Source organism: Pteropus medius, unplaced genomic scaffold (genome assembly GCF_902729225.1).
Source record: "Pteropus medius unplaced genomic scaffold, Ma_sr-lr_union100, whole genome shotgun sequence".
Lineage (NCBI taxonomy): Eukaryota > Metazoa > Chordata > Mammalia > Chiroptera > Pteropodidae > Pteropus > Pteropus medius.
The window spans coordinates 367,633-392,694 of record NW_024356397.1 but is presented as its reverse complement, the minus strand read 5'-3'; the positions used below and the strand labels follow the sequence as shown (position 1 = coordinate 392,694).

At 49.7% G+C, this 25,062-nt stretch overlaps 1 protein-coding gene across 3 annotated transcripts; it reads left to right on the top strand.

Moving 5' to 3' along the window:
• On the top strand, positions 1-24,667 carry PDE1B (phosphodiesterase 1B). Of its 3 annotated transcripts, XM_039862091.1 has the most exons (16): positions 1-130; positions 218-340; positions 14,996-15,109; positions 16,023-16,205; positions 16,375-16,441; positions 16,782-16,898; positions 19,295-19,435; positions 19,752-19,852; positions 19,958-20,083; positions 20,209-20,310; positions 21,291-21,411; positions 21,735-21,816; positions 22,165-22,273; positions 22,776-22,906; positions 23,406-23,525; positions 24,045-24,667. In XM_039862091.1, exons 2-15 carry the CDS (start codon positions 231-233, stop codon positions 23,507-23,509), a joined length of 1,608 nt encoding a protein of 535 aa, XP_039718025.1. In that variant the 5' UTR covers positions 1-130; positions 218-230; the 3' UTR covers positions 23,510-23,525; positions 24,045-24,667. The 3 variants fall into 3 exon arrangements, with proteins under 3 accessions (XP_039718025.1, XP_039718023.1, XP_039718024.1); XM_039862089.1 differs by lacking the exons at positions 1-130; positions 218-340 and adding an exon at positions 9,774-10,706; XM_039862090.1 differs by lacking the exons at positions 1-130; positions 218-340 and adding an exon at positions 14,212-14,348.
• Positions 24,668-25,062: the final 395 nt, after the last annotated feature.

The window sequence follows — 25,062 nt, the reverse complement described above, 5'->3', positions numbered from 1 at the left end:
CGCGGAGAGCTTGGACTGGGAGCCCAGAGCTCGGCTGGGCAGCGGGAGAGGAGGAGCCGCAGGAACTGCCGCTCTGCCAGCTTGGGCCGAATCTAGAGACACGGGCCTGGCTGGTTCACGCCAGCCGCAGGTGGGAAGGGTCTGGGATGGGGGTGAGGATCTTACGGCTAGAAACTGAGGTTGAGCCGCGGTGCTGTTTCCTCCCTCTGTTCCATAGACAGAGGCTGAGCATGGAGCTGTCCCCTCGAAGCCCTCCCGAGATGCTGGAGTCAGATTGCCAGTTGCCCCTGGAGCTGAAGTCAGCTCCCAGCAAGAAGATGTGGATTAAGCTTCGGTCGCTGTGAGTCCCCGGTCTGGAGTTGGGGGAAGGGATCTTAGGGATCCTGGAAGTAGGGGGGTGGAGTGGGGGGGGGCGGGAAGCGGCTGAAGCCGGGCTGGCGGTTTCTCTCCGGCACACATGTTGGCAGGTGCGAGGAAATAAGCCGCTCTGACACGAATGGCCAGGCCACATGTGCAAGGCATGTGCCGAGCAAGCTGGCTGGTTGGAGCAGGTTTAGGAGTTGCAAAGCTAACAATGTGCCTGCGGACCTCCCGGGTGACACACGCAGTGTGGAGAGGCAGCACAGGATGTGCGGTGCGGTGCGGTGTGGCAGGGCTGCAGACGGCCAGCATTCAGGAGGTGCCAGGCTGACTCACACGTATCCATGTGCAGGGTTGTGCAGATGTGATACATCACATGTGTGTGCATGAGTGTGGGTCACGGAGATGTTTGTAGAGTGATTGCATACAGATGCAGATGTAGTGCATGGGGATACTTGTGCCAACCTGTGGGTCATATATGCCTCTGTTGGGATTGGTGGTTACCATCTCCTGCATCTGACATGGGTTGGGAGAGGTGGGTGCTCCATATCTGAGTTGCTCATCTCTGTTGGGGCCTGGAACCCTACTCTGCATATTAATGATGGGGGACCCACCTGAGATCTGGAGAAGAGGTGGAACTCCTACTTGGGATCTAGAGTAGGGGGCCTGGAGCCCCTACCTGGAAGCTGGGGTGGTGGTGAAGAAAGACTGACAGGGGCAAGGTAACTGTCAAAGCCTTTTTGTTGCTGTAGGATCTCCTAAGGATCTACAAGCACATTTAGGCATTTTATTATTGCAGGACAAGGGCATGTGGGGAGGAATAAATGAGGAAAGGAAAGACTCCAGTGTTTCATACTCCAGTCCCAAGGGAGGGAAGGAACTTTTCTTTCTGCTCTTCAGAGAAGAAGAGGTGGTCAAAGACAAGCCATGCACCATGTTTATCTCCCAGTGAGCTAGCTGCCAGCGGGTAACCTCTGCAGTCTGTTGATTCTTAAGCAGAGAACAAGGGAAGGTGCTCCTCTCCCTGATATGACTTCCCATGGCCCCAGGAAAGAGGATGTAGATGTTTAGTGAGGAAATACAGGGAACACAGCCCCTTAACCCAGTATCCTCAATAGTTAGCACTGAAGCTTTCTGGGCTCTGGCAGAGGGAGGAATGAGGGTAGGGGATGGACAGATGCTTACGATTGTGTTGTTTTTAAAATATTTCACCTGCGGAGATAAGATGATGCCTTTTTACTGGGCGAGAGGGTCTGATTTATATACTAGCTGCTTAGAAAGGCCTGAGGGAGAACTGAGGCATAGTGGCAACAAGGCTTGGAGTCCAAATGTGCTTTGCAGTTCACCCCCTTTGCTGCCTTGAGCCAATGCAATTTGCGGGCTCTCTGAAGCGCAGCCTCGGAATGAGTTCTGGGATGAAGAAATGGAAAACTAGATTGAACTGATTTTTGTTGGGAGGAGCACTGGGTGATTCTTGATAGAAAATGATGTTCTGTTAATGGTAACTAAGCTGGGAAGAGGGGCAGGTAAGGAAGTGGTTGAAAGGCAAAGAAGGGGCCTTAGGGTCCATAAACGGGAAAATTCAAGGAGTCACAGGATGGCTTCCCCATAGCACTAGTGGCTCATCATATATTTCCCTTGTATCCATTCCAGGTACACAGGCCCTGCAAAAGAGCAGGTTTCACTATCTCCCACACCTTTCTAACCAAAAGGCTTTTTAGGAAGCAAATTACTATATCTTCCTTTAGTGTGAGAAGTTCTCAATGGTGAGAGAAGAGGATCTCCAGAGGAGTCATTGAAACCTGGGGAAAGGAGGCAGTAGAGGCAGCCGCCCCTAAAAAGTGCATTAGCTGAGATGTCCTTGCAGGAGATGATGATGGACAAGGATCACTAATCATATTGATGAGATTATCCTGGTCCTCACTCAGTTCAGCAATCTGGACCCCAAGAGCTAGTTATATGTAATAACTTACCCAGAAATATACCAGTTCCTCATTATTAATCACCAGGAACAGATTTCCAATCTCACTTTCTTGAAGCAGAGAAAGATCTTGTTATCAAGGGAGATCCCAAGTTGATGGCTTACTGGACTTGGCCCTGTTTGAATATTGGGGAGACTTTGCCAATCAGATGAAGGGAAATAAAAAGATTTAGGTCTTTTGCTGAGTATGAGAGAAACTCCCCAACTCTCAGTGTCCCGTCGTTTCTGAAGAGGTGAACAAAGAAGGCATTCTCTCTTATAAATGGAAATAGAACACCTTTTCGCCCAACCCTAATCTCTACCTGTCCTCAAATGGGCCTGAGTGAAAAGGGGTTGTTTAGTCTGGAAATAAGGGAGTGGGTGGGCATGATTATCTCAGGACTAGTTACTGAATAGAAATGAAAGCAGATGTATATGCCTTGATTCCCCTACTCAACATATCAGATATCCCCTGCCCCCAGCTGCTCTTTTAATTTCTAATCTAGGACATCAAGACTCTCTTCAGGGAGGCCAGGCCTGGTGTTTTTGCCTCTGGTTAAAAAGCCTGTATAATATAATTGTGCAGGGCAGTTTCTTCTTGGGAAGGGCATCCAGGAATTCAGTTTCCCACACTAGCACATTGCCAAAGATAAATTCAGAATCTGGAGCATATGAACTGGAGAGTATCTAACTGCGAGATTTGACCTCTACTTAGCAAGAAAATTTTCCTAACTAAGCAGATTCAAGCTGAGACATGAGAGAAGTTGGGACAGGTGGTATGGAGATGATGGGTTGACTAGGGTGATTTTCAACATCTCTAACCCTAAAATGAATGATTTGACTTGCCTGCCCCCCCACCCCCTCTCCGAGACCAGCAGGTATTGAGGAGTGTGGGGGAGGGTCAGTAGGAGTAGAAGGGATTTTCTGTGTCTTCTGTGAATCAAGAAAAACTATGAGCAGAGATTGGTTTGCCATCCTTAGCTTATTCATTCGCTCAGCAACTATTAATTGGATATCTTCTGTGGGCCAGGTGATGTGCTGGATGCTAGGGATATAGTGATGGACACAGTCCCTGCTCCTAAGGGACTTATGATTTGGTTCAGCTCCATCAAGTGGAGTGGAGAGTAGAGGAGGCACCCTGTTCCTCATTTTGCTACACCCATCCAAGTGGGTTACACACACAGGGAAAATCATATATATTTATGAGTTCTTGCTCTTCCAGGATAGTACAGGCATCACTCTCTTCTCCCTACTGGTTTCTCTTGGAATTTTATAGACAGAACTTCTCTCTTCCTTTGGGATAGCACAGACACAACCCCTTTCTCTTCTTTCTCTACATGGTGGAGAAGTCTAAGCTCAATGTCTTAAGCTGTGGTTCAAGGTCACTACAGCAGAGCTGGAGCAAGGACCTAGTTGGGGATTATTTTTTCCCGTTTTTGTTTCATCAGAGTCTAGTGTGGTACTAGAGCACAATTAGGCACTCAATAAATAAAAGAATCAACAAATGAATTAATGAATATACGTGTATATGTCATGGAGCTCAGTTCTGACCCTGATTCTATGGTGCGTGTGTTCCTGCATGTAGAGTGGGGAGTAGGAATTGGGGGTGGAAGACAGGTGGCTGTTGCTTTTTGAGAAGATGATGTTTAAAAGGTGCGGGGTTTAAGTACTTCAGAACAGAGCCTGGAACTGAAGGAGTTACAGAGAGGATACAGAAACGACGTTATTGTGAATGAAATGTATCAGAATGATTGTGAATGCCTGACATGTATACATATGTGTCTGGGTAAAGGTTGATGTACGTGCCGGGGACAGTTTGTGGTCAGAGCTCCATGATGATGTCTCTTTGCTTTTATGTTTATAAATGGCATGTGTGGTAATAAATATGTTGAGACGATATGCTGATTTCAGGTATACTGAATACCTGAAATTATTCTATCTGTGAATGAAATGATGTATATGTGTATGTGAAGATGTGTGTAGGTAATGGGGTAATACGTATGTGTGATCTTATGTGTTTGTGACGTACTCACAGTTTTTGACAATCCTTGGGAGATCAAATGGGCAGGAGGAGAAGGCTGAGGGACTGCACTGGGTGTCTCACTGATTTATCCCACCTTTTGTCCTCATTTTGTGTATGCCCCATGAGTGATCTGTGCCTCTTGCCAGGTTTGAAAACTGTGCTGCTGTCTTGCTTCCTCTGCCTATGGCTGTGGAACTCTTGTGAAGGCTGCAGGATAAACCGTGGCTCCCTAAGCCTCTGCGGAAAAAGGAGCATCATTTCTCCCAAGCCTTGGGAGGGGGGAGATTTTCAGTGCCTTCCTCCCTGCATCAGCCCTTCTTTATTTCCAACCATAGCAAAGGGAATCTCTCCTCCCTGGGTTTTATACTGCCTCTCCTATCAGATGGCCCCCGTCTTTCTATTTCCTCTATCAGCTTTGTCTTGAATGAGGCATCTCCAGATGGTACAGGGTGGAAAATATCTGCACTAAGGTGAAGGGAGGGGCAAGAACAGGGAAAATCAAATTCAGACCAAAAGAAGAACCTCACAAACTTCTAGTCAGGATAGGTAGCTGGAAGGAATCAGGGAGGCAGGGTGGTTGTAGTGGAAGCGTGTTGGGAATATTGGGAGTGTTGAGTTTGAGTTCCTATTTCCACTCTGCATGATCTTGAAGTCACACAGTCTCTGAATCTCAGTTCTTCATTTGATATCATCCATGTGAAAGTGGCTTTTAAGTGATAAAGTCTGGAGTTCTTTCAGCATAGGAGAACTTGCTGTGTGAACAGGCAGGGGAATGGGAATGAATGGGTGACCATTGGCTTGGATGGGGAGAAAAATAAAGTTTCAAGAGGCAGTAATACAAATTATTTAGTAGGTTTGAATCCCGGTGTTTGGGACATGATTTGGAAGAGTCTTGATGATGCATGCTTGTTTGGAGCGGGTGAGGCAGGTGTCTGAGCTTAGAGAATAGAAGGCCGGGAAGGGCTGTAGAAGGGCTGTCCTAGAAAGAGTGTGAGCCACTGAGGTCAAAGAAAAGAGAAGGTCTTATTCTTTACCTCTTTTTCCAGTGGTCAAACTAGAAGTGGATGGAGCAATTGCAGTTCTAAGACATGGAGGGTGTGGGGAGCCCAGGGACCGCCACTGGTGAGTTCTGTGAGCATTGGAGGAATTCCCCGCTGGCATTTATCCTCAGTTCCTAGACCTGGGGGTGATATGACTAGGTAGGCCACATTCTATTTTAGAGAATCTCTGAAGTTCCTTAGAACCCAAATATCACTCTGCTTGCTCAGGAGCCCCAGGAGGCCAGTTGGAAAGACTGAGAGATTCCACATTTGAGCTTGCATTTATCACCTTTGCCAGGGAGGTGAATTAGGTTGGGGATACTATGAGACTGGGAAATCAGGTGAGAGACTCAGTAGGCGAGAAGCCTGGATAGCTCTAGATTCTTTCCACCTGCCTGCTGCCCAGGGAGTTCCTGAAATCAGTGAAGTGAGTGGTTGTCCCCCATCTTCCCCTCTTTTTTTGGCCACTCCCATCAGACTGGGATGGAGAAGCTGGGAACCTTCCCTCTCTTTTGAGTCTTTAAAGGAAGCACTGAGGATTTGGTTCCAACTTCTCCGTTCCCTCTGTTTTCCTCTTCTTTAATTCTTCCTACATCCTTCCCTCTGTCCCTTTCCTCCTTTGCGCCCATCTTTCTTTGGTTCCTCTTTCTCTGCTAGGCTCCATTTTGCTTTCTCTTTGGTCCCACTTCCTCTCTCTCTTCCTCAGTACTCCTGCTCCTGCACCTTGGCTAGGAATCTGGGGCCCCCCCTCGCCCAGGTGTTATTGTGGTGATGATGGTGCATGGTAAGTTTGCTACAGGCACCCTTTGGGGCCACCTTACGAGTCTGGCCTCAACTCTTGGATTCTGCAACACCTTTCTTTTGCCTTCTCAGTGACCTCATCCTCTTAGTAGCTCTGGGGAGGGAGCCAAGTAATTGCCTTTGGATCTCCGGGGGCTGATTTTTCTCAGGTATGGAAGTTGAGTAGCTATTTTCCAATTCTCTTCAGGACAACAGCAGAGAAAGAGGGACAAAACCAGGGCAGCAGGTGGGGTGAAGGTGAGACAACTGGGAGAGTAGAAGTTGTTAGGTAATGAGATTGTCCCCTAAGGGAGGAAGACTTAATGGTTCAAGAGACGTGAGAGAGAATCCTGGGAACACTGAGTGGGGCTAAGATGGGAATTGAGGGGGAAGAAGGGCTACTGAAAGGGAAAAGGAGAAAACTGAGATGTTATCCATTCAATGCAGGAAGGTCCCTAATGCCAGTGCTCTTGCCCCTCTGTCCCTAATAGCGCCCCCACCCCCAGTCCTGCAGCTGCCCCTCTCCCCTCAGCTCCTGCTGCATCTGTGGAGCTTATCCCTGTCTGGGAAGAAAACATCAGGTTAGGATTCTGCTTCAGCATCCCAGACCTGGCAGAAGTCCACTGAGGGAGTGGTAATGGGGTTTTGGTGGAGAAGCAGGCTTGGTGGGAAAAGAGCCAGGGCATATCCAGAGGGACGCCTGGGGGTGTGGGCTGGGAGAAGAGCTAGAAGGGTAGAGGGGGGCTTCAGGTGGTGCTGTTGGATAAAGCCAGGCTCAGGTCAGTTGATTCTGCAGCTGCAATGAGAAGTCAGATTTGCAAATAATTATGGTGGCTGCAGTAGGATGATTAGGCTGCCAGCTGGTGTTGGCACCATGTAGGTTTAGAAGGAAGGTTGGCTTCCAGGGGGCTTAGTGACTCTCCAGCAGGAGGGACTTGGAGGCTAGAGAAGCTTCTCCTTTCATTCTTATTCCTTGGCTTCCCTGCTCCCCTGTTTATCAGCTCTTGTGTATCTAACTTGGCACCATCTCCCTAGTTCTATTCTCTATGCCCGCCTTGTTTGGAAACTTCTTGGGGCCTGGGCTGAGTGAGCACATGTGCCTACAGTGTTGCCAAGCTCCTTAAACTCTGGCCATCTCTCTACCAAGCAGTAGCTTTAGAAATTCCAATCTGAAAAAAATAAAATAAATCAAACTGTACCAGACGCACCCTGAAGACTTATCTGCCCTGCCTGTTCTTTTTCTTTCTGTTTTATTTGAAATGCCAAGAAAATTTGCTGTTGTTTTGATTGCAGCAAGATGGATTGAAGATAGATATGCAGGAGAACTTCCTGGAAAGTTCCTGGAGGTTAGAATATGACCTTTCTATGATAAAGAAGAAAGCCACTCTCCTCATTTAAGCATCAGCTTAGGAATGAGTTGGGGGAAGCGGTGAGCCAGTCAGGATGAACCTGAACTGAGAATGAATCAAGACCCAGCCATCCTACTTCACTAGTGCCTCCAACCCAGGCATTGAATCTGAGAACCATAAAGTGTTACAGGGGAGGAAACTGATGCCCAGAGATAGCTGGTAAGGTGGGAGGCAGGGCTGGGACCAGACCCAAATTCCACTGATCCACAATTTAGTGCTATTCCTATCACGCCTGCAGCCTGTCCCTTGCCAAGCTTCCAACTTACTCTCATCCCAGGCCATCTTCAACACCTGTTAGGCCCCCTGGAAGCAGGGCATCTGCTGGCAACATCTGTTGAGATATGGTTTGGAGGGCCGGTGGGGTGGTCCATGTGGAGGTGGTTAATAAACAGAATTAAATAGTTCAGGAAGGGAGAAGAGGGCTGGTCAAGGGAACCAGAGAAAGTTCTTCTGGACTGGGTCCTGGGATCCTTTTCTCCGATTTGCCTTCCTCTGACTTTCTTGCCCACCCCTCCCAGTTTCTCTGTCTCTCAAGGGCTGAAGCCTGAAGGAGAAGTGACTCATTTGTGTACTTGGCTGGGAGCTGGGATATTGGGTTCTTATTAGTCTGGGCTAAGGCTCAAGTTGCTTAGATTATTACCCCTTTCCTCATCTGACTTGAGCCATGCTGCGCTATTGCTAGGAACACCTATTAGAAAAAACTTCTGGTCAGGAGGCAGAGGGGACTTTGCCTTCAGACACAAGCAAGGTGAGAGCTGACTCCTCTCCCTCCTCTTCAGTGCTTCTCAGACCCCTTTTTACAGCACCTTTCGAATCTCCCTTCCCTCCCTGCCTCTTTAGTACCTTCTTTCTCTCATTTTCCTCTGCTCACCTGATTTCTGTCCTTCTCCCATTACCCTCTAGTCTTCCATAGGCCCTGCCCCATTCTCTCCCCACCCTCGCTCCACCCAGCTCTTCTGTCCAGTGCCTAGAGACTGCTGCCATGTCAACCTGAAGCCTGCCACCTCCCAGGATGGCACCCCAGCTCTGCCACCAAGGGGGCTATTTTTATCTCTGGAGCCACCCCCGCCACTGTGCCCAACCAGCTGCAAGAACTGGGGCTGCTTGTATAGAAATGGGAAACTAGGGGAGTGAGGGCAGCAGCAATGCTTGGGTAAGGTAGAGATCTGGTTGCTCTTGGCTTCTGCAGCTCCATGCTTTGTATATTCCCCAGTTTCTGCTTCCACTGCCTCCTGGCCCCTGTGGAATAAGGAGCCAGGGAGAATCTCAGACATCTGGAGTGGTGGTACAGGGTGGCAGGGCCTAGAGTGAGGGCCTGGAGTTAGGGGAAGGAGGGGAGCTGGCCTGGCTTGATGTTTGTTGCTGTACCAGGCTGTGTGCAGCTGGCTACCACCTGCCCCCATTCCCCCTTCCATCCCTATCCCTCAAGCAAGCAGGTCCACAGAACAGGCCAAATGATATCTTGTCCCTCATCTCCTAGATGGCAGTTCTTAGTCTCTGACTCTGGGTCTAGTCCTGTCTTTCAAAAAACACTAACGTGTGTGTGTGTGTGGGTGTGGGGGGCGGGGAGGCGGGGGGAGGGGCAGGGGGCGGGCACAGAGAGAATAGATAGAATCCTAGAGTCCAGAGTTTCCTTTCCTGCAAACTCTGCAGCAGCCCTGCCTCATGGCTAACGAGTTCACTAGAAAACAACTCGTTGTTATTTAACCTCCACTCCTCTCGTTGCTGCTGAAGCCCCCTTCCACTTGTCTCAGTACTCAGTGGAGCTGAGAAACAGCAGGTTTCCAAACTTCATTTGTTTATAATCCCTCAAGGTTCTGGCACGGTGACAAGGTATTTTAATTTCTCCCTGCTTTTTGGGGCTGGGGGGAGGAGACTTCCCGTCATAAAATCCTGGCTCTTGGCCTGTTTCTTCTCTTTCCCCCTTTTCCTGTCATATTCGTCTCTACTAGTTCCCTGTCATCGTTTCCACATTACCCCCAGGCCTAGACCCTAGATTAAGGAGATTGTAGTCGCGGAACTCTTTCGTGGATGCGTTTGGCTTCACCCCCGGCTCCTCCTTGGTCCCGCCCAGCTCCTCGACTGGCCAATCGCTGCCCCAAAGCACTTGTATTGGTGACGTCACCCCTCAGCCAATCTGGAGGCGGGCTGGGGCTGTGTGCGCACGTCCTCTTTGAGCTGCAGAGGCCAGGTTCTTTCATCTCCAACTTGAGCAAAAAGAGCAAAGCCTGGAGGCGGAAGAGGGGTCCCAGTCCCCAGGCCTTTTCTTGGCCTTCCCGTCACTTTTCTTCTCCCTCTGGGCCGGATTACCTCTCTCCAGTTAATTCATAGTTATCCCCTAATCCCCTTTTTTAAGATGAGAAAACTGGGGCTGGCAACGTTAACGTGACTTGCCCGTTAACCCGACCTCTTGGTTTCTGTGAGCAAGAGCTCCTGGCTTTCACTGCTTGGGGTGGTGGATGCGGGATAGGGGCTTCCCTCTTGGTTGAGAGGGTCTCTGGTTAAGGATGCCCTGATCGGAGCCTCGCTAAGCCCCTCCCCTGCAGTTTCTAATTCCCTTTCCGTCTTTCTTCCATTCTTTCAGGTGCGTTAACTCTCAATCTGACAAAAACCCTGGGAGGGAACTGAATCTGTTCTAGCCCCTCTGGTGGACACTTGCAGGGCCTCTTCCCCTCCCACTGCGGACTTTCTACAACAGATTCAGGATGCACCCTTATGCCTCCTGCTAACCCTTTTCAGAGAGGAGCCCCACCTCCTCAGATCAGGGGCCTGGCCTGTGCTATTTCTGTCCTTTCTGGGATTCTTCTGAAAACAGATTCTTGTTTCAGTCTGATTCAGATGTGAAACTTTTCCCGCGGCCTCTCACCCAATTGCTGTGGGCTGGTCTCTGCCTCATCAGTCACTTCCTCCTCCAGCCAGGCTCCTCCTGTTTCCCTCCCCAAAGTTCTGTCTGGTCAGTCACTCAGTTCTGCTGAGACCTTGAGGAGTAAGTCAGTGGCCTAAGAGGGAGTCGTTTCCCTCAGGGGCCGTGGGCCCTGGGGGCGGCATTTTGATGCTCCGAATTAGAAAATTTTGATTCTCATGGCAAACCCTGTTCCTGTGCAGAGGAGCCACCTCCAGGGCCCCATCCTCAGGTAGGAGCCAGGGAGGAGGAAGGGAGAGGGGCAGAGGACAGGTTGCTGTGGGCCCACCAGTTGTAATTTGGTGGAGAGGAGGAATCAAGACTTGACAGTCCGTGTGTGTGTGTGTGTGTGTGTGTGTGTGTACTTCTCTACCTTTCACTCCATCCATCTTGCCTTTCACCTTATTCTCTTCTATTATTCATCTCCCTTTCCTTTTTAGTACTCCTCTTGGCTATGGCAGGTGACTTAGCAGAGTTTCCTCCCTTTCTCTCCTTTCTGACCCCCAGCATCCTTAGGACCTCACATTCCTCTGAAATCTCTTTATCTGATCTTAAGAACCCAAAAGGGAAATAGGATTCTTCTCACAACTCCCAGCCTTTTGGCTTGAGGCTGCCCTGTGCTGAGCCCTGTACTTCACAGTGATCTTTTTGGGAGTGCGGGTTCTGGAAGTAGTGGCAGGAGTATTTGGAAATCACCAGATCATCAGCCAAGAAATGAACTGGTGGGGGTTGGGGAAACTGAGCTCTTCTGGGATGTTGGAATTATTACAGCTTGGAACCTTTCAGCTGGCTGCCTAGAGCTGGGAGACACTGGGGCCTTTCAGGGGTCAGGATCTGAGGCTTTCCCCACGGTACAAGGTTTGAAGGTAAAGGAGGAAGAAATGGTGATGGTGAAACAGGGCTAGGGGTAGAGGTGGAAGGAATGTCAGGGAAACGCTCAGTTTTCCTTAAGTCTGGATAAGGACCGGACAGGGACGAGCATCCTATTTTGCAGGGAAAGGAACCATTCCCTGCCAGATTCTGTGAGGATTGAACCAGAGGGATTAGATTAAAACTGAGATGGGGGTGGGGAGTAGGACTTCCTGCAGAAGAATGATGAGGTGAGGACTTTGGGTGAATCAGGGAGATCTTAACTCTGAGGGACTTTAGAATCAGAAAGGCCCCTGCCAGGTCAGAAAGTGCAGTGTGGGGAGTTATATAACTTCAAGAAGGTGAAGTTAAGCACCTGGATCTTTCCAGCTGCCAGAGTCTAGGTCCCCTTTCTTGGACTCCTCATTCGTCAGATGTTATTTAATCTTTCTTTCCCTCCCTCCTCACAGTGTCTGGATTGTGTTGGGTTCAGATTTCAACAGAAGCTATAAAAGAGCTTCTGGACAAGATCTAGAGGTGAAGGCAGGGGGAACTTGGAAGTAGGGGTGTGTTGAAAGCCTGCCTAAGATCTCACTCTTCTCCCCGGGCTTTCCATTAGAGGGAAATCCTGGCTCAGAGATCTTAACTGTGAGCTCTGGCCGATAGCTCTTCATTTAACGAATCTACCTCCTTTCCCTTTTATTTATTTAATGAACATTTACTGAGCATGTATTGTATGCTCTGCATACTGCAGCCAGTATAAACAAGTCACTCTCAGTGCCGTCAAGACACTCACAGTCTACTTCAAGTCGACAGACACCAACACTTCATGGAGGTTGGATGACTAAGGTTGAAGAAGCTGTGAAGGAATGGGTTTCAGCCTCTCTTTAAACTAATTATGTGATTGAGATTCCTCTGCCCAATACCTTTGATATTAGGGGCACAGTTAAAGCTCTAGTAGTGTGAGCTGTAGGCTTGTTGACCTGACCGAGATTGATGAGCTGTGTTACCTTGGACAAGTCACTCAACTTTCCTCATAAGGTGATTATGAAGCTCAAATGAGTTTTGTAATTGTACAAGAGAGATCGTGGCCATTATCATTCTCTCATTTCCTCCTTGGGGGCTTCCTATATACCAGTCTTCATCTAAACTAGACTCACTCTTCCGGGCTTAGGATAGAGAAGGCAGATGCTGGTGGATTTGAAGGGAGCAAGCTGTGAGCTGGGTAGTGCCAGCGTGATGCTAGTCAGTTAATTCGGGTTCAAATGACATTTATAGAAACCTATTGTTATGTCTCAGGCCTTTGCATACATTATTTCATTTAATCCTCTTAAGAGCCCTTTGCAGGTGGTTTTAGTATCATCCTCACTATTTTACAGATGAAGAAACTGAGACTCTAAATGAAAGGTTCTCAAACTTTAGTATGCATGGGAATCATCTGGGATGTTTGTTAAATGCAGATCCCTGGACCATTCCCTCAGAAATTCTGGTTCCATAGGTATGTAATCAGGCCTAGAATCTAAAATTTTCACAGGTATCCCAGTTGATTCTGATGCAAGTAGTCACATTTTGGTAGATAAAAGGTTAATAATTAGTGACTTGCCCAAGGGCTTGGAGCTGAGAAGTGATAAGTTTGAATCTAGGATTGCTGCCTCCCAGACCCATGCCTGGAGCCTTGGTTTCTGCATCTAGGAAATAGGGATTTGCAATTCCTTCCCTTCTCCCTCCCTCCCTCTTGGCCCATTGTGAAGATAAAATGAGATAATGTAATAGAAAGTGCTTTTTAAAATATAGAGCTGGCAGCATTGTTAGTGATTATGCGAATACATGCAAATGAGAACCCGTGGGCTTGACTGTTCACTTTAGGAGCCTGTGCTGGGATGTGTGATTCAAGAGGTGGGTCGAGGAAGAAACTTTGGTGGAGGGCAATGACCCCTAGGGGCAGAGTTTTCAGTTGTAGAAAGGGCTGAAGTGGAAGTTTAGGGCTGCAATGGGAATCTGAGCGGGGGATGGGACTGGAGGCCTTTCTTCCTGGGTTGTGTGTCCCCAGATTGAAGGGCTTTTGGCCACAGGGACTGACCAGGAGAGGAAGCCCGACTTGAGCCTGAGTCCCAAAGGCAGAGTGTACCTCTTTGTTCTGTGATCTCTGGGGCAGCACTTGTGGAGATGCTGGCTCAGGCCCCCCTTTCTAGCTCAAAGCCTTTTGTGTTGTCTAGCCTCTATTCCTACCAAAGCCAGAGCTGGGTCTGAGCTTTACCGAACACAGCCTCTTGTTAAATGACCAGCTATTTCCACATGGAGCGGGTGCTGTAGGAAGGTTGGAAGTGAGATTTGAAGTTAAGTCTACTGAGGAGGCTGCAGTGTCACCTTCCCATTTCCCCTTTTCCCCTTCTGCCCCATTTGCATTCAGATATGTCTTCTTCACAGACTGCTGGTCCCTGAGGTGAGAGTTGGCTTGTTATGCTTCTTGGGGCTGGCTATTTTGGGCACCCCTATTCCAAAGCCGCTGAGACCCTGGGATTCTAGAGCTGCTTCTGTTCAGGAATGCCATTGTTCTCCCTCCTCCAGCATCCCTGGGAATTGATGCTAATTTCGGCTTTTGGTCCCTGACTCATTCTCTTCTCCCTGACTCAGAGGTTGACCTTGGGTTTCTGAAGCCCCTCTCAGTGGGGAATTGTGATGGCCACCTTTTCACTCCCATCTTAGTTTTAGGTGGGGTGGGGAGGGCTGGGGAAGGAACGAGAGGGGAATGTTTCATTTCTTTCTTTAAAATCACCATCTGAAGTCAGAGAGCTTTGTTTGCTTTGTGACTGCCTGAGCTGGACTCGCCAGACTTCTAAGAAGTTTCCCAGTTAATCACCAACCCCCAGAATTCATGAGTACAAACTATGAGGGATTGTCCCTTCAGTCAAAGAATCCAGTGAGACCCCTGGCCCCACCTCCACCCTTGGCTCTGGGAGAAGCTGTTTCAGGGCTGAGGTAGGGAATGGATACCGGCACCCTTTGACAGAAAGAACCTGGACAGGTAGGGGTTAATCCTGCTTTGCCCTGGTTGTTAGATTCTGGATTCATAATCCATTAGCTCTGCCTGGATGGAGTGAGGCCAGGCGAAAGTATTCAGATTGCTCTTTGTTCTGTGTCTTTGCCATCCCTTCCAGGGAGAGAGGGGCTATGGACATGTACCCCCTTCCCTACCATGACTGAGAGAGATAATGAAAGACTCTTGGGTACTCTTTTGATTGCTGTTGGTCCCAGAGCCCTCTCTCATGGGGGAAATAGCAGTTTTAGCTCTTGGTTATTCTGACTATGAAACAGACCACCCCCAAAACATCACCCAAAAGCTTGTACCTATCTAATTCTGCTGGGCCCTGGGCAGTCTAAACAAGAGTGTTCAGGAAACACTGACTAAATGAGGGGGGGGCGGTGTGTTAAAAAATCAGAGGTGGGTGGGGAAAATCCTGGGATTAAATTTAGGGAGTAGATAAATTTAATACAGGCAAAGGCAGTAGCCTGACATGAAAAACATTAGCTGCTATTATTCTTACTGTGAGAATGATGAATTATTTAGGGAAGACTGAAGCTGTTTCTGAAAAATGAACTCTATGAGAAAGTATCCTGTCCTCATGACAAGGTAACAGCACTTAAACAGGATGTCTGTGCCCTCCTCCCCAGGCTACGCTACATGGTGAAGCAGTTGGAGAATGGGGAGGTCAACATTGAGGAGCTGAAGAAAAACTTGGAGTACACAGCTTCCCTGCTGGAGGCCGTCTATATAGATGAGACTCGGTGAGAGTGGTCAGAGTGGTAATGCTGGGCCTCGGGGAGGGACCTACCCACAGAGGAAGAAGACACCATGCAGACACAGTGACCCAGAGACTGGGAGTCAGACAGGAAACTAGGGACAGAGACTGTGACAGGGCCAGAGCAGGAAAGAAGAGTGGAAGGGGCAGATAGAAAGAGGTAAAAATATTGGCAGAGATTAAAGAGGCAGAGAGGAACACACGCGGAGTTCCAGAGACAAAGACAAACGCAGAGAGAAGACCGTTACCTTAAAGCTCATCTAGTCCTAACCTTCTTCCCAGTGTAAGATCCCTCCAGACCTATGCTGCCTAGTATGGAAACTGCTGGCCACGTGTGGCTATTGGGGCTTGAAATGTGGCAAGTGTGAATTAAGACATGTATATATTTGTAAAATACATGCTGGATGTCTAAGGCTTAGAAAAAAGAATAATATATCTCATCAATATATATATGTATTTTACTGATTCCATGTTGAAATGGTAATATTTTGGGTATATTAGGTTAAAGAAAATTTATCATTAAAATGAATTTCACCTGTTTCTTTTTACCTTTCTAATGTGACTACTGGAAAATTTGAAGTTCCTTAAATGTGGCTTGCATTTTATTTCTGGACAGTGCTGCTGGTCTATATAGCATCCTTGACAGGTGGTATTCCAATATTTGCTTGAACATTTCCAGAGTTGGGGTGCTCACTACCTCACACAGTGACCTGTTTCATTATTCGGGACATCAGATAGAGAAACAAATAAAAACAGGGAGAGAAAGGCAAGGGGGTGTCCAAGAAGAAAAAGAGCTAGCCTGAGAGTAACTGAGGTGTGGGGTGTGGCTGGGCTCAGGGTTTGCATGTTGTGGAAGCACTTGCTGTCTTTCCTCTGTGATGCCCCTTCTGGGGCCTCAGGCAAATCTTGGACACGGAGGATGAGCTGCAGGAGCTTCGGTCAGATGCTGTGCCTTCCGAGGTGCGGGACTGGCTGGCCTCCACCTTCACCCAGCAGGCCCGGGCCAAAGGCCGGCGGGCAGAGGAGAAGCCCAAGTTCCGCAGCATTGTGCACGCTGTGCAGGCTGGGATCTTCGTGGAACGGTAAGGCTCACCCACGCTCGGCCTTCCTCTGCCCTCTATCCAGGTCCCTCTTTCCTGGCCACCCTGGTCTTCCAGGCCCCCACCAGCAGTGTGGCCCCACATGTCCACCTGATCAGATCCCACTCCCTAGACCTTCATACTTGGGCTTCTTTTCATTATTCTCCCTTAGGATGTTCCGGAGAACATACACCTCTGTGGGCCCTACCCATTCCACTGCGGTCCTCAAGTGTCTCAAGGTGATCCCTGGGTTTTTGGGAACGAGAAGGTTGTGGGGTGGAAAGAGCCATTGGGACTTTCAGACTGTTTATGGGGTGATTTTTGCCTTCCCGTTTAACTGTTGTTTTCATGTTCTTCAAAACAAATTTTGCCCACTCCAGAGGCAAACTCCAGCCTTCTTGTCTCTCCCATACTGAGAGAGATCCGGGAAGAAAGAGGCCCACTCCACTGCCCCTTTGTTTACCTGCTTCCTAAGACTCTGTATCATTGGGAAGTCCTCCTTGAAGTCTAACTGCAACCCTTGCTGCTGCTGGATGCTCCCCTGGGAGTTTCCCTGCCTAGTCTGTTGTTTCTTCACAGAACCTGGACCTCTGGTGCTTCGATGTCTTTTCCTTGAACCGGGCAGCAGATGACCATGCCCTGAGGACCATCGTTTTTGAGTTGCTGACTCGGCATAACCTCATCAGCCGTTTTAAGGTTGGGCAGCATCCTACCCCTGCCTCTGGGCATCATTCTCCACTCCCATCACTCCTGTTCTAGAAGATTCTCAACAAGTAGATTCTCAACAAGTAGATTCCCAGGTTCCCTCTTTCGGTCTCACCATCAGGGACGTCTCCTCATGCTCACCCCAGTCTAGCCTTTCTTTCACTTGCCATAGTGCTGACCTCTGACTTCATTTATTGCTTCCTAGGGGAAGATTCTAGGTCTGCACTTACCATAGTGCTGACCTCTGACTTCATTTATTGCTTCCTAGGGGAAGATTCTAGGTCTGCAACCATCTAGCCTAGAATTCTGCTCTCTTTGCCTTTGCTCTTCCCTCTAACTTGACCTCTCCAGGCTGGCTTAATGTTCACACCCCGCCCCTCCCCATTTCAGCTGTCCTGCCTCCTGCCTGAGGACACTGGAGGCCTAGAGTCCAGATGCTATCAGCTCTTTGGGACTAGAGTTTCTCCATTTGTTTCCTGGGGTAAGGGGAGGGGATAAAATTGGCCATTTCTCTCCTCCACCCCTCCCCCGTGCTAGTCTCTGTCCAAGGAATCTTATGGAGAGGATCAGCTTTTGGCAGGGTGGGGTGGGGTTGTATGAGGAGAAGGAGGGTGTGTGAACTCCATGTGCTCTTCAGTTTGGCTGGCCAGGAACAATATGGGGTTAAAGTCCTCTCCAGACTCTGTGTCAGGAGGGAGCATCTTTTGGGAATAGAGGCTGGAAAAAACCCCTTCCACATGGAAAAACCACACTTAGAAGTGTGAGGGGGATTAAAGAGTTGCAGTGGGAGTGTTTGGTCAGCACCTAGGCGGGAGTGGGCAGTAGATGTTAGAGAGGAGAAAAATGTGTGTGTTCTGAGGAGTGAGTTCTGAGGGGTGCATGTGGGGGGATCAAGGAGTCCAGTTGGAGGGGCTCCTCCCAGAGGGCTTTGGAAGCTCATCCCTCTATCCTCTGCCTTCATGTCACTGTAACAGACCATTGGTGCATGTCAGCCTCTTCTTTACCCTGACTCCTCCTTTCACAACAACTTCCACGAGGGTTTCCAGAACTTTCCTGAGATGCTCCGTTGGGATTTTCTTCACTGCTTTCCTGGGGGCCTGTCCTTCTGTAGTTTCATTTTCCTCCCCTTCAGTCCTGCCCTCTCCAGGACGGAGAAGAGCAGGGCCTTCGTTTTCCAGCTCATGTTTCTCCAAACTGGTTTGCAGATATACTCCAGACACCAGCTTCTCTTAAACTCTGTTTCCTTATCTGGAAGGACTGGTTTTAAGGGGACCCTAGGAGTAATTGCATCAGGCTGGGTTTGGCCCAGCCCCAGTCTGCCTCACTACAAGGCAGTTATAGAGAGAGGGGAGCTTATTGCTTTAGTGTTCACTCACGGTAGTGCTCCCAGTTGAAGCTACCCTTCTCAAGCTTTCCATTCCTTTCTTGGGCACCCAGCCCCTCCCCTGCTCCGCCCCTCCCCTCCCCTTCCCTCCAGGGACGCCATGGCAACTCTAAAGCAAGGGCAGTTGTCATGGAAACAGTCCTTTAAAATTCCCTGAATTTGGGGCACAGCCCTCCAGGGGTGGGGGTGGGGATGTTAGAGTCTGACTGATGAGTGGAGCATCTTCTGTGTCTCTCACTTGGTAGCTCGTCTCTACATACGCTCCCTCAGGTCCTGACCCTTACTCTCCTCCCAGCCTCAGGAGATTCAGGGACAGGTGCGGACACCAGCCTTGTCCTCTGGGAGCCTTGACCTTTGAAGGAGAAAGACATACCAAACCCAAAGGGCATATGCAAGACGGAGACAGAATTGAAAATAGCTGGACGGAGCCCTGACTCCTGATGTGTGTGTGTGTGTGTGTGTGTGTGTGTGCGCACGTGCGTGCATGTGCATGTGTGTGTGGTGGGGGAAGGCTTCTCACAGGAGGGGGTAATCCACACCTGGCTGGAAGGGTCCTCTCTATGTCATCTTATCCTTTCCCCTGCTTCTGAGCTCTCTGTCTGAGATTGGATTGGGGATGGGGTGAGGTGGTTGGAAGGTAAGAGGGAAGTTTTCTTTTTTTCTGAAAAATCTCCAGGGAAATAATAATAATTATAGCTACTCTTTAGAGAGCACTTACTAAGTGGCTTGTACTTATCTCATTAAATTCAAGGTAGGTGGTGTTATCTTCATCCTGCAATTAAGAGTCTGGGGCACCGGGAGGCACGTGACTTGCCCAAGGTTGCATAGTCAGCAGGTGGTAGAGCCAGGCTGTGAGCCCAGGTTCACTTGACTGCTGAGCGAGTGCCCTCTCCCTATGCCACACTGCCTTTTAAAGAAAGATAGCATTGTCGATCTCAGCCTTGGGCTGCCTGCCATTTCCATGGATCCTCCGTGCATCTTGATTTCCTCCGTTATACTGCAGATTCCCACTGTGTTTTTGATGACTTTCCTGGATGCATTGGAGACAGGCTACGGGAAGTACAAGAACCCTTACCATAACCAGATCCATGCCGCTGACGTTACCCAGACAGTCCATTGCTTCTTGCTCCGCACAGGGATGGTGGTAGGCACTCTGAAGATCGCTCTTCTGTGATTCAGGGTTTTATGGCTACAGAACTGGGATATCTAAACTATATTCTCATTTCCCTTCTTCTCTCTTTGGTTCCTCTCCTTTGGCATCCCACAGTTTTCAGAGTCAAATTTGACTTACTCTAGAGAATTCCTGGGTGGACCATAACTTCATGAATGTGTGCTGGGATACAGTGGGAATGTTTAAGAATAGAAGGGATGGCCTGAGTAGTCTAGCCCGTATCTAGAGGTCTTTGGGCAGTGACGGACAGGAGGTTGGCTTCCTCTCATTTTCTGCCTTTTTCCCCCAGCACTGCCTGTCAGAGATTGAGGTCTTGGCCATCATCTTTGCAGCAGCCATTCATGACTATGAGCACACAGGCACGACCAACAGCTTCCACATCCAGACCAAGTGAGGGATGGGACATGGCAGGGCAAGAGGGGCCAAGTGGAGGTGGGAAGGTTGCCAGAGTCCCCACTTACAGGTGGCCAGACACGATGACCTTTGACTTTGCAGGTCAGAATGTGCCATCCTATACAACGATCGCTCAGTGCTGGAGAATCACCACATTAGTTCCGTTTTCCGAATGATGCAGGACGACGAGATGAACATTTTCATCAACTTAACCAAGGATGAGTTTGTGTGAGCAGAAACCAGGAGTGGGTGTTCATAAAAGGCCCCTCACACCAACCTTCTCATCCCACTTCCTGGACCTCCTGCCTAGCCGTGTTGTGGGGCTGATCTCTTTTCTGGTTCTGTCTATTCAGAGAGCTGCGGGCCCTGGTCATCGAGATGGTGTTGGCCACAGACATGTCTTGCCATTTCCAGCAAGTGAAGTCCATGAAGACAGCCTTGCAGCAGCTGGAGAGGTGGCATCTGGTGGGGTGTGGCCGGGGCTAGGCCAGAGTGAGGGGTGTGTAAATTGAGGGGCATACATATGGGTAGTTGGCGTGCCAAGTCTTTATTCAGATGTAGAAGCTCTCCTGCTCCAGCTAGCTGAGCATATCTGTGTATATGTGTGTGTGTGAGATGTGTGTGTGCACATGGCCCCAGGTGTATGTACAACCTAGGCAGCTGGTCTTCTGGAGAGCACTTTGGGCTGTGAGTCTGAGATGGGTGTTCTCATCTCAGCTTCAGGACAGGCTTACTCTGGAATTTTGGGAAAATCATTCAACTCTTCTGGACAGTTGATCCTTATCTGTGAAATGTGAAAATGACACATCGCCCACCTCAACAGCTTGCCACCAGTTCCTAATAGAGTCATGTGAGGTTAAAGAAAGCAAGCAGAGAACAAATGCCATAATTACATCTAATGTTTAGAAGTGTGTAAGAGAGAACAGACTATGTGCATGTCCTGAAGGTGTATGTTAATGTATGGTGTCTATGTGTGGGAGAGTGTGCAGTGTCAGAGCATATCACTGTTGGAAAATAATAACAATAATAATCATAGTTACTATCTACTGAACACTTATGTGCCATTCTTCTAAATACTTAAATGTTGTATGTCATTTAATTCTCAGAACAGTTCTATGTGGCAGATTTTGTTATTATTGCCACTTAAGACTGAGGAAAACTAAATATGGAAATTTTAAGTAGCTTGCTCTGTGTCACACAGCTAGTGTGTAATAGATATAGTGGGGATTCGAACCAAGATCTCTGATTCTAAGAGTTTGGGCTGCTTCCTATATATATAAGTGCACGTATGTGTGCGTCTATTGGGGGTGCTCAGAGTGTGTTTGAAGTTACCTGAGAAGATCTGAGCAAGGGCATGAGATGGGAAATTAGGATAGTTCAGGTTTCCTTTTCCTAAAAGATCACTCTCTTTTCTCTTGCCATCTGCCTCCACCAGGATTGACAAGTCCAAGGCCCTGTCTCTACTGCTCCATGCTGCTGACATCAGCCACCCAACCAAGCAGTGGTCTGTTCACAGCCGCTGGACCAAGGCTCTCATGGAGGAATTCTTCCGCCAGGTAGCATGGCATCTTTGCCCGTCTCCTGCCCATGGGACCTTCTCTCCCCTTTGTTCTTCAAGTTCCCTACTCCTTCCGATCTTCATTCAGCTACCTGTAGCTTCTAACCTGACCCCAAACCCATGGGATAAAATGTGATCATCCTAAAAGCTGAACAGTAGCTGACGACAGGTGCATCCCATTGGCATTATCACTCATTTCCAGGTCACAGGCACAGAGCTTCCTCTTCTCCCACAACCTCCTACCACCTCCAGCTGCACCCTGGACCTGGTAGGTAGACTGAGGTATCCTCTCCAGGTTTCCTACCCTGTCTTCTCCCACAGGGTGACAAGGAGGCAGAACTGGGCCTGCCCTTTTCTCCGCTGTGTGATCGCACTTCCACTCTCGTGGCACAGTCCCAGATTGGTGAGTGACCTTTCCCGCAGGGAGGAGAGGACTGGGAAGAGGGAAAGATGCTGTCTGGGCCTGGGCCAGGATTGCCCCAAGTCCCCATTTTTCAAAACCATTCTTCCTGTAGAGGCAAGTGTGCTGTGCTAGAGCGTGGAGTCCTGGGGTAGAAGGCCAGGGGGTGGCGATAGACAGGAGAAGTTCTGTGCAGTCACAAAGACATCATCCCAAAGGCTTTCCCCATTGGGAACTTTTCAGCCCCAGGTTACTGTTTTACATGCAGCCAAGGGTCACAGCCATGCCAGCCATATCCACTACCCAACCTTCTGGTAAGACATCTCCACGGCGTTATCCTCTTCACTACAGGTTTCATTGACTTCATTGTGGAGCCCACATTCTCTGTGCTGACTGATGTGGCCGAGAAGAGTGTCCAGCCTCTGGCGGATGAGGACTCCAAGTCTAAAAACCAGCCCAGGTGAGGATGCTGGGGTAGCCAGGTCGCCCTGTTCTGTGGGAGGGAAGTTGGACTCACAGAGAGGGCCCACTTGCAGGGAGGAGGTACAGCCATGACAGGGGTGGTGGAGAAGCAGGCTACTTCAAAAGTGGGAGCCCCTCTGCTGTGTGTCACACACACAGGTGGAAGGATGGGACCAGAAGTGTGTGACCTGTACCTCTGTTCCCCTCTACCATAATTTTGTCTCTTCCATTCGCTCTGTCTTTATTGCTTTTCTGCTAATCTTGTTTTTAGTTTTCTTCTAGTAAGTGGGAAGGTGTGGAGAAAGAGGGGTGAAATTGGGGGAAGCGGGGCAGGGACTTGGAGGGTACCTAGCAGAGGGAAAAGAGGAGGAAGATGAGGCTCCCTAAGTCTCCTCCTGGTGTTCTATCCTCTCCACTCTGAGGGCTGTGAAGGCCGTTCTGGAGTGGGCTGGGTCTCACCTCTGGAGTTGCCTTTGTGTGCAAAGGGGGGCTTTTTCTAGCTTCCAGTGGCGCCAGCCTTCTCTGGACGTAGAAGTGGGAGACCCCAACCCTGATGTGGTCAGCTTCCGCTCCACCTGGACCAAATACATTCAGGAGAACAAGCAGAAATGGAAGGAACGGGCAGCAAGTGGTGGGTACCATTTAGGGGGATGAGGACTTAGGGGGAGGGTAGCTAATAAGCAGTAGCAGGTCCATTTTCCTTCAGACTCTGGAGCAACCCTTTGTTTGACTCCTAGAGTTGGGAATGGAGCTGATGAGACTAAAGTTAGATCACAGGGAAGACCAACTAGCTGGTTGGCCTGGACTGTTCTAGAATAAGGACTGGAGAGAGGATAGGGACAGCTATATTCCACAACCCAAAGGGTCCTATGCACATTGTGGTCTGTGAATGGTGGTCCTGCAGATTTGGGTAGTTTGGTGGCCCTGGTTGAGAAATCTCTTCCTTTATGTGGGGGTCAAGGGTTGTGAATTTTAACAAGGCTGGAGAGGCTCTCCCCAAGTGGGCAGGGGTTGAATGTAGCTCAGCTTGAAGGCAAGAGGATGCGTGAGAATCCCTTACTTTTCTCCACATACTCCTTGGATTCTGGGGGAATTGGTCTGGTCCCAACTTCTTTCATGCCCCTCTGCAGGCATCACCAACCAGATGTCCATTGACGAGCTGTCCCCCTGTGAGGAGGAAGCCCCACCCTCCCCCGCCGAAGATGAACACAACCAGAATGGGAATCTGGACTAGCCTGGGGCTGGCCCAGGTGAGCCTGTCGTGCTGGTGCATGGAGGGTCTTGAGGATGTGCAAAGAGTAGGGAGAGCTGGGTGTCCAACATGGCATCTTCGAAGAGTCATCTTTGTGGTTCACTGGCTGTGAGGTTCTCCCTCCCTCCTTCAAGGCAGGAAAGTGGAAGAAGTGAATATATAGAACTGAGCCAGGGCACGAGTGGGAAGCAGGGAAATCCTTCTAGCTCTTCTGGCCCAGTCCCTGCAGGAAGAAAGCAGGTAGCTCCTCAGAGCAGGGTGGGGCCTGACCAAGGCTACAGCCAGCCTGTTAGCACTTTTGTGAGGGTTTGGAATAAATACCCAGCCAAGGCACAAGGCTCTGTGAAGTGAGTTGGCACGACTTTGATTGCAGCTCCTGCTCACACCTTGGCTGGGTACCCCTCTGCACATCTGTATGTGGGACTGAGTGGGGATCCAGGTGGGACTTGGAGAACATAAGTCAGGCTGGAGATAAAGGCAAAGATCAATGCACTGAGGCTTCTCCCTCTTTTCCCAGGACCCTCCTGAGTCCAAAGTGTTCGATGTCATCAGCACCATCCATCGGGACTGGCTCCCCCATCTGCTCCAAGGGAGCATGGAGGTTGAGGAACAGACAACCCACCCGAAGGCCAAATGCCAGAGATCGTGGGGTTGGGGGAAGGGCCCCTCCCCACCCGTCACCCATTGGGGCGCACTTTAATCTCCCGGCAGCAAGACTGGGGAACTTCAGGCTCACAATAGTCACTGTGCCCATCCCCCTGCCTCTGGACTCCCCCCATGGCCAGATAGCTGGCTGGGAAGGGGGGCTTCCTGGAGGCTTTCCAGGGCCTGGGGGGAGGGCCAGAGATGCCAGCCCCCTGGGCTCTCCCCCATCCTTTTTGCCTCCAAGTTTCTAAGCAATACATTTTGGGGGTTCCCTCAGCCCCCTACCCCAGATCTTAGCTGGAAGGTCTGGGTCCCCCTTTTCCTCCCCTGGGAGGGGCTGGAATAGGATAGAAAGCTGGGGGGTTTCAGAGCCCTAGGTATGGGAAAGGGAATGGGCTCCTTCAGGGCATGGTATCTTTCTAGGGCCTGGGAATGTGGAGGGGCAGCCTCTTTACCCCAGACCCACACTGCTCCAGCCCCATCCCCAGCCTGACCGGACCCGGCTTCCCTTCCTCTGCCTCCCTCAGTCTTCCCCTCTCCCATTCTGAAATGGTGACTCGGGGGAAGAGAGAGGTCATTGGCAGGGACAGAGACGAAGCCTTCCTGGGGTCCCCAAGAGCTTGGGACTTGTCTAGACCCCCGGGGCTTGTCACCTGTCCTGGCTGAGGCCTGAGCCCTTTGCCTCCTTTCACACTCCCTGGGTCTGGGAGGCTTCCATCCGACCAATGTCTGTAAAGTGCTTTGAGGTCTCCCCAGCAAAGCACCTTCAGGATGCATCTTATGAACACAGGCAGGAGAGATCAGCTGTCTTGGGGTCAAAGGTGCATGGTGAGGGGAGAGGTGTTATCCAGTAATACTGTGTTGCTCACAGTGGGCCCCTCCCATGTCTC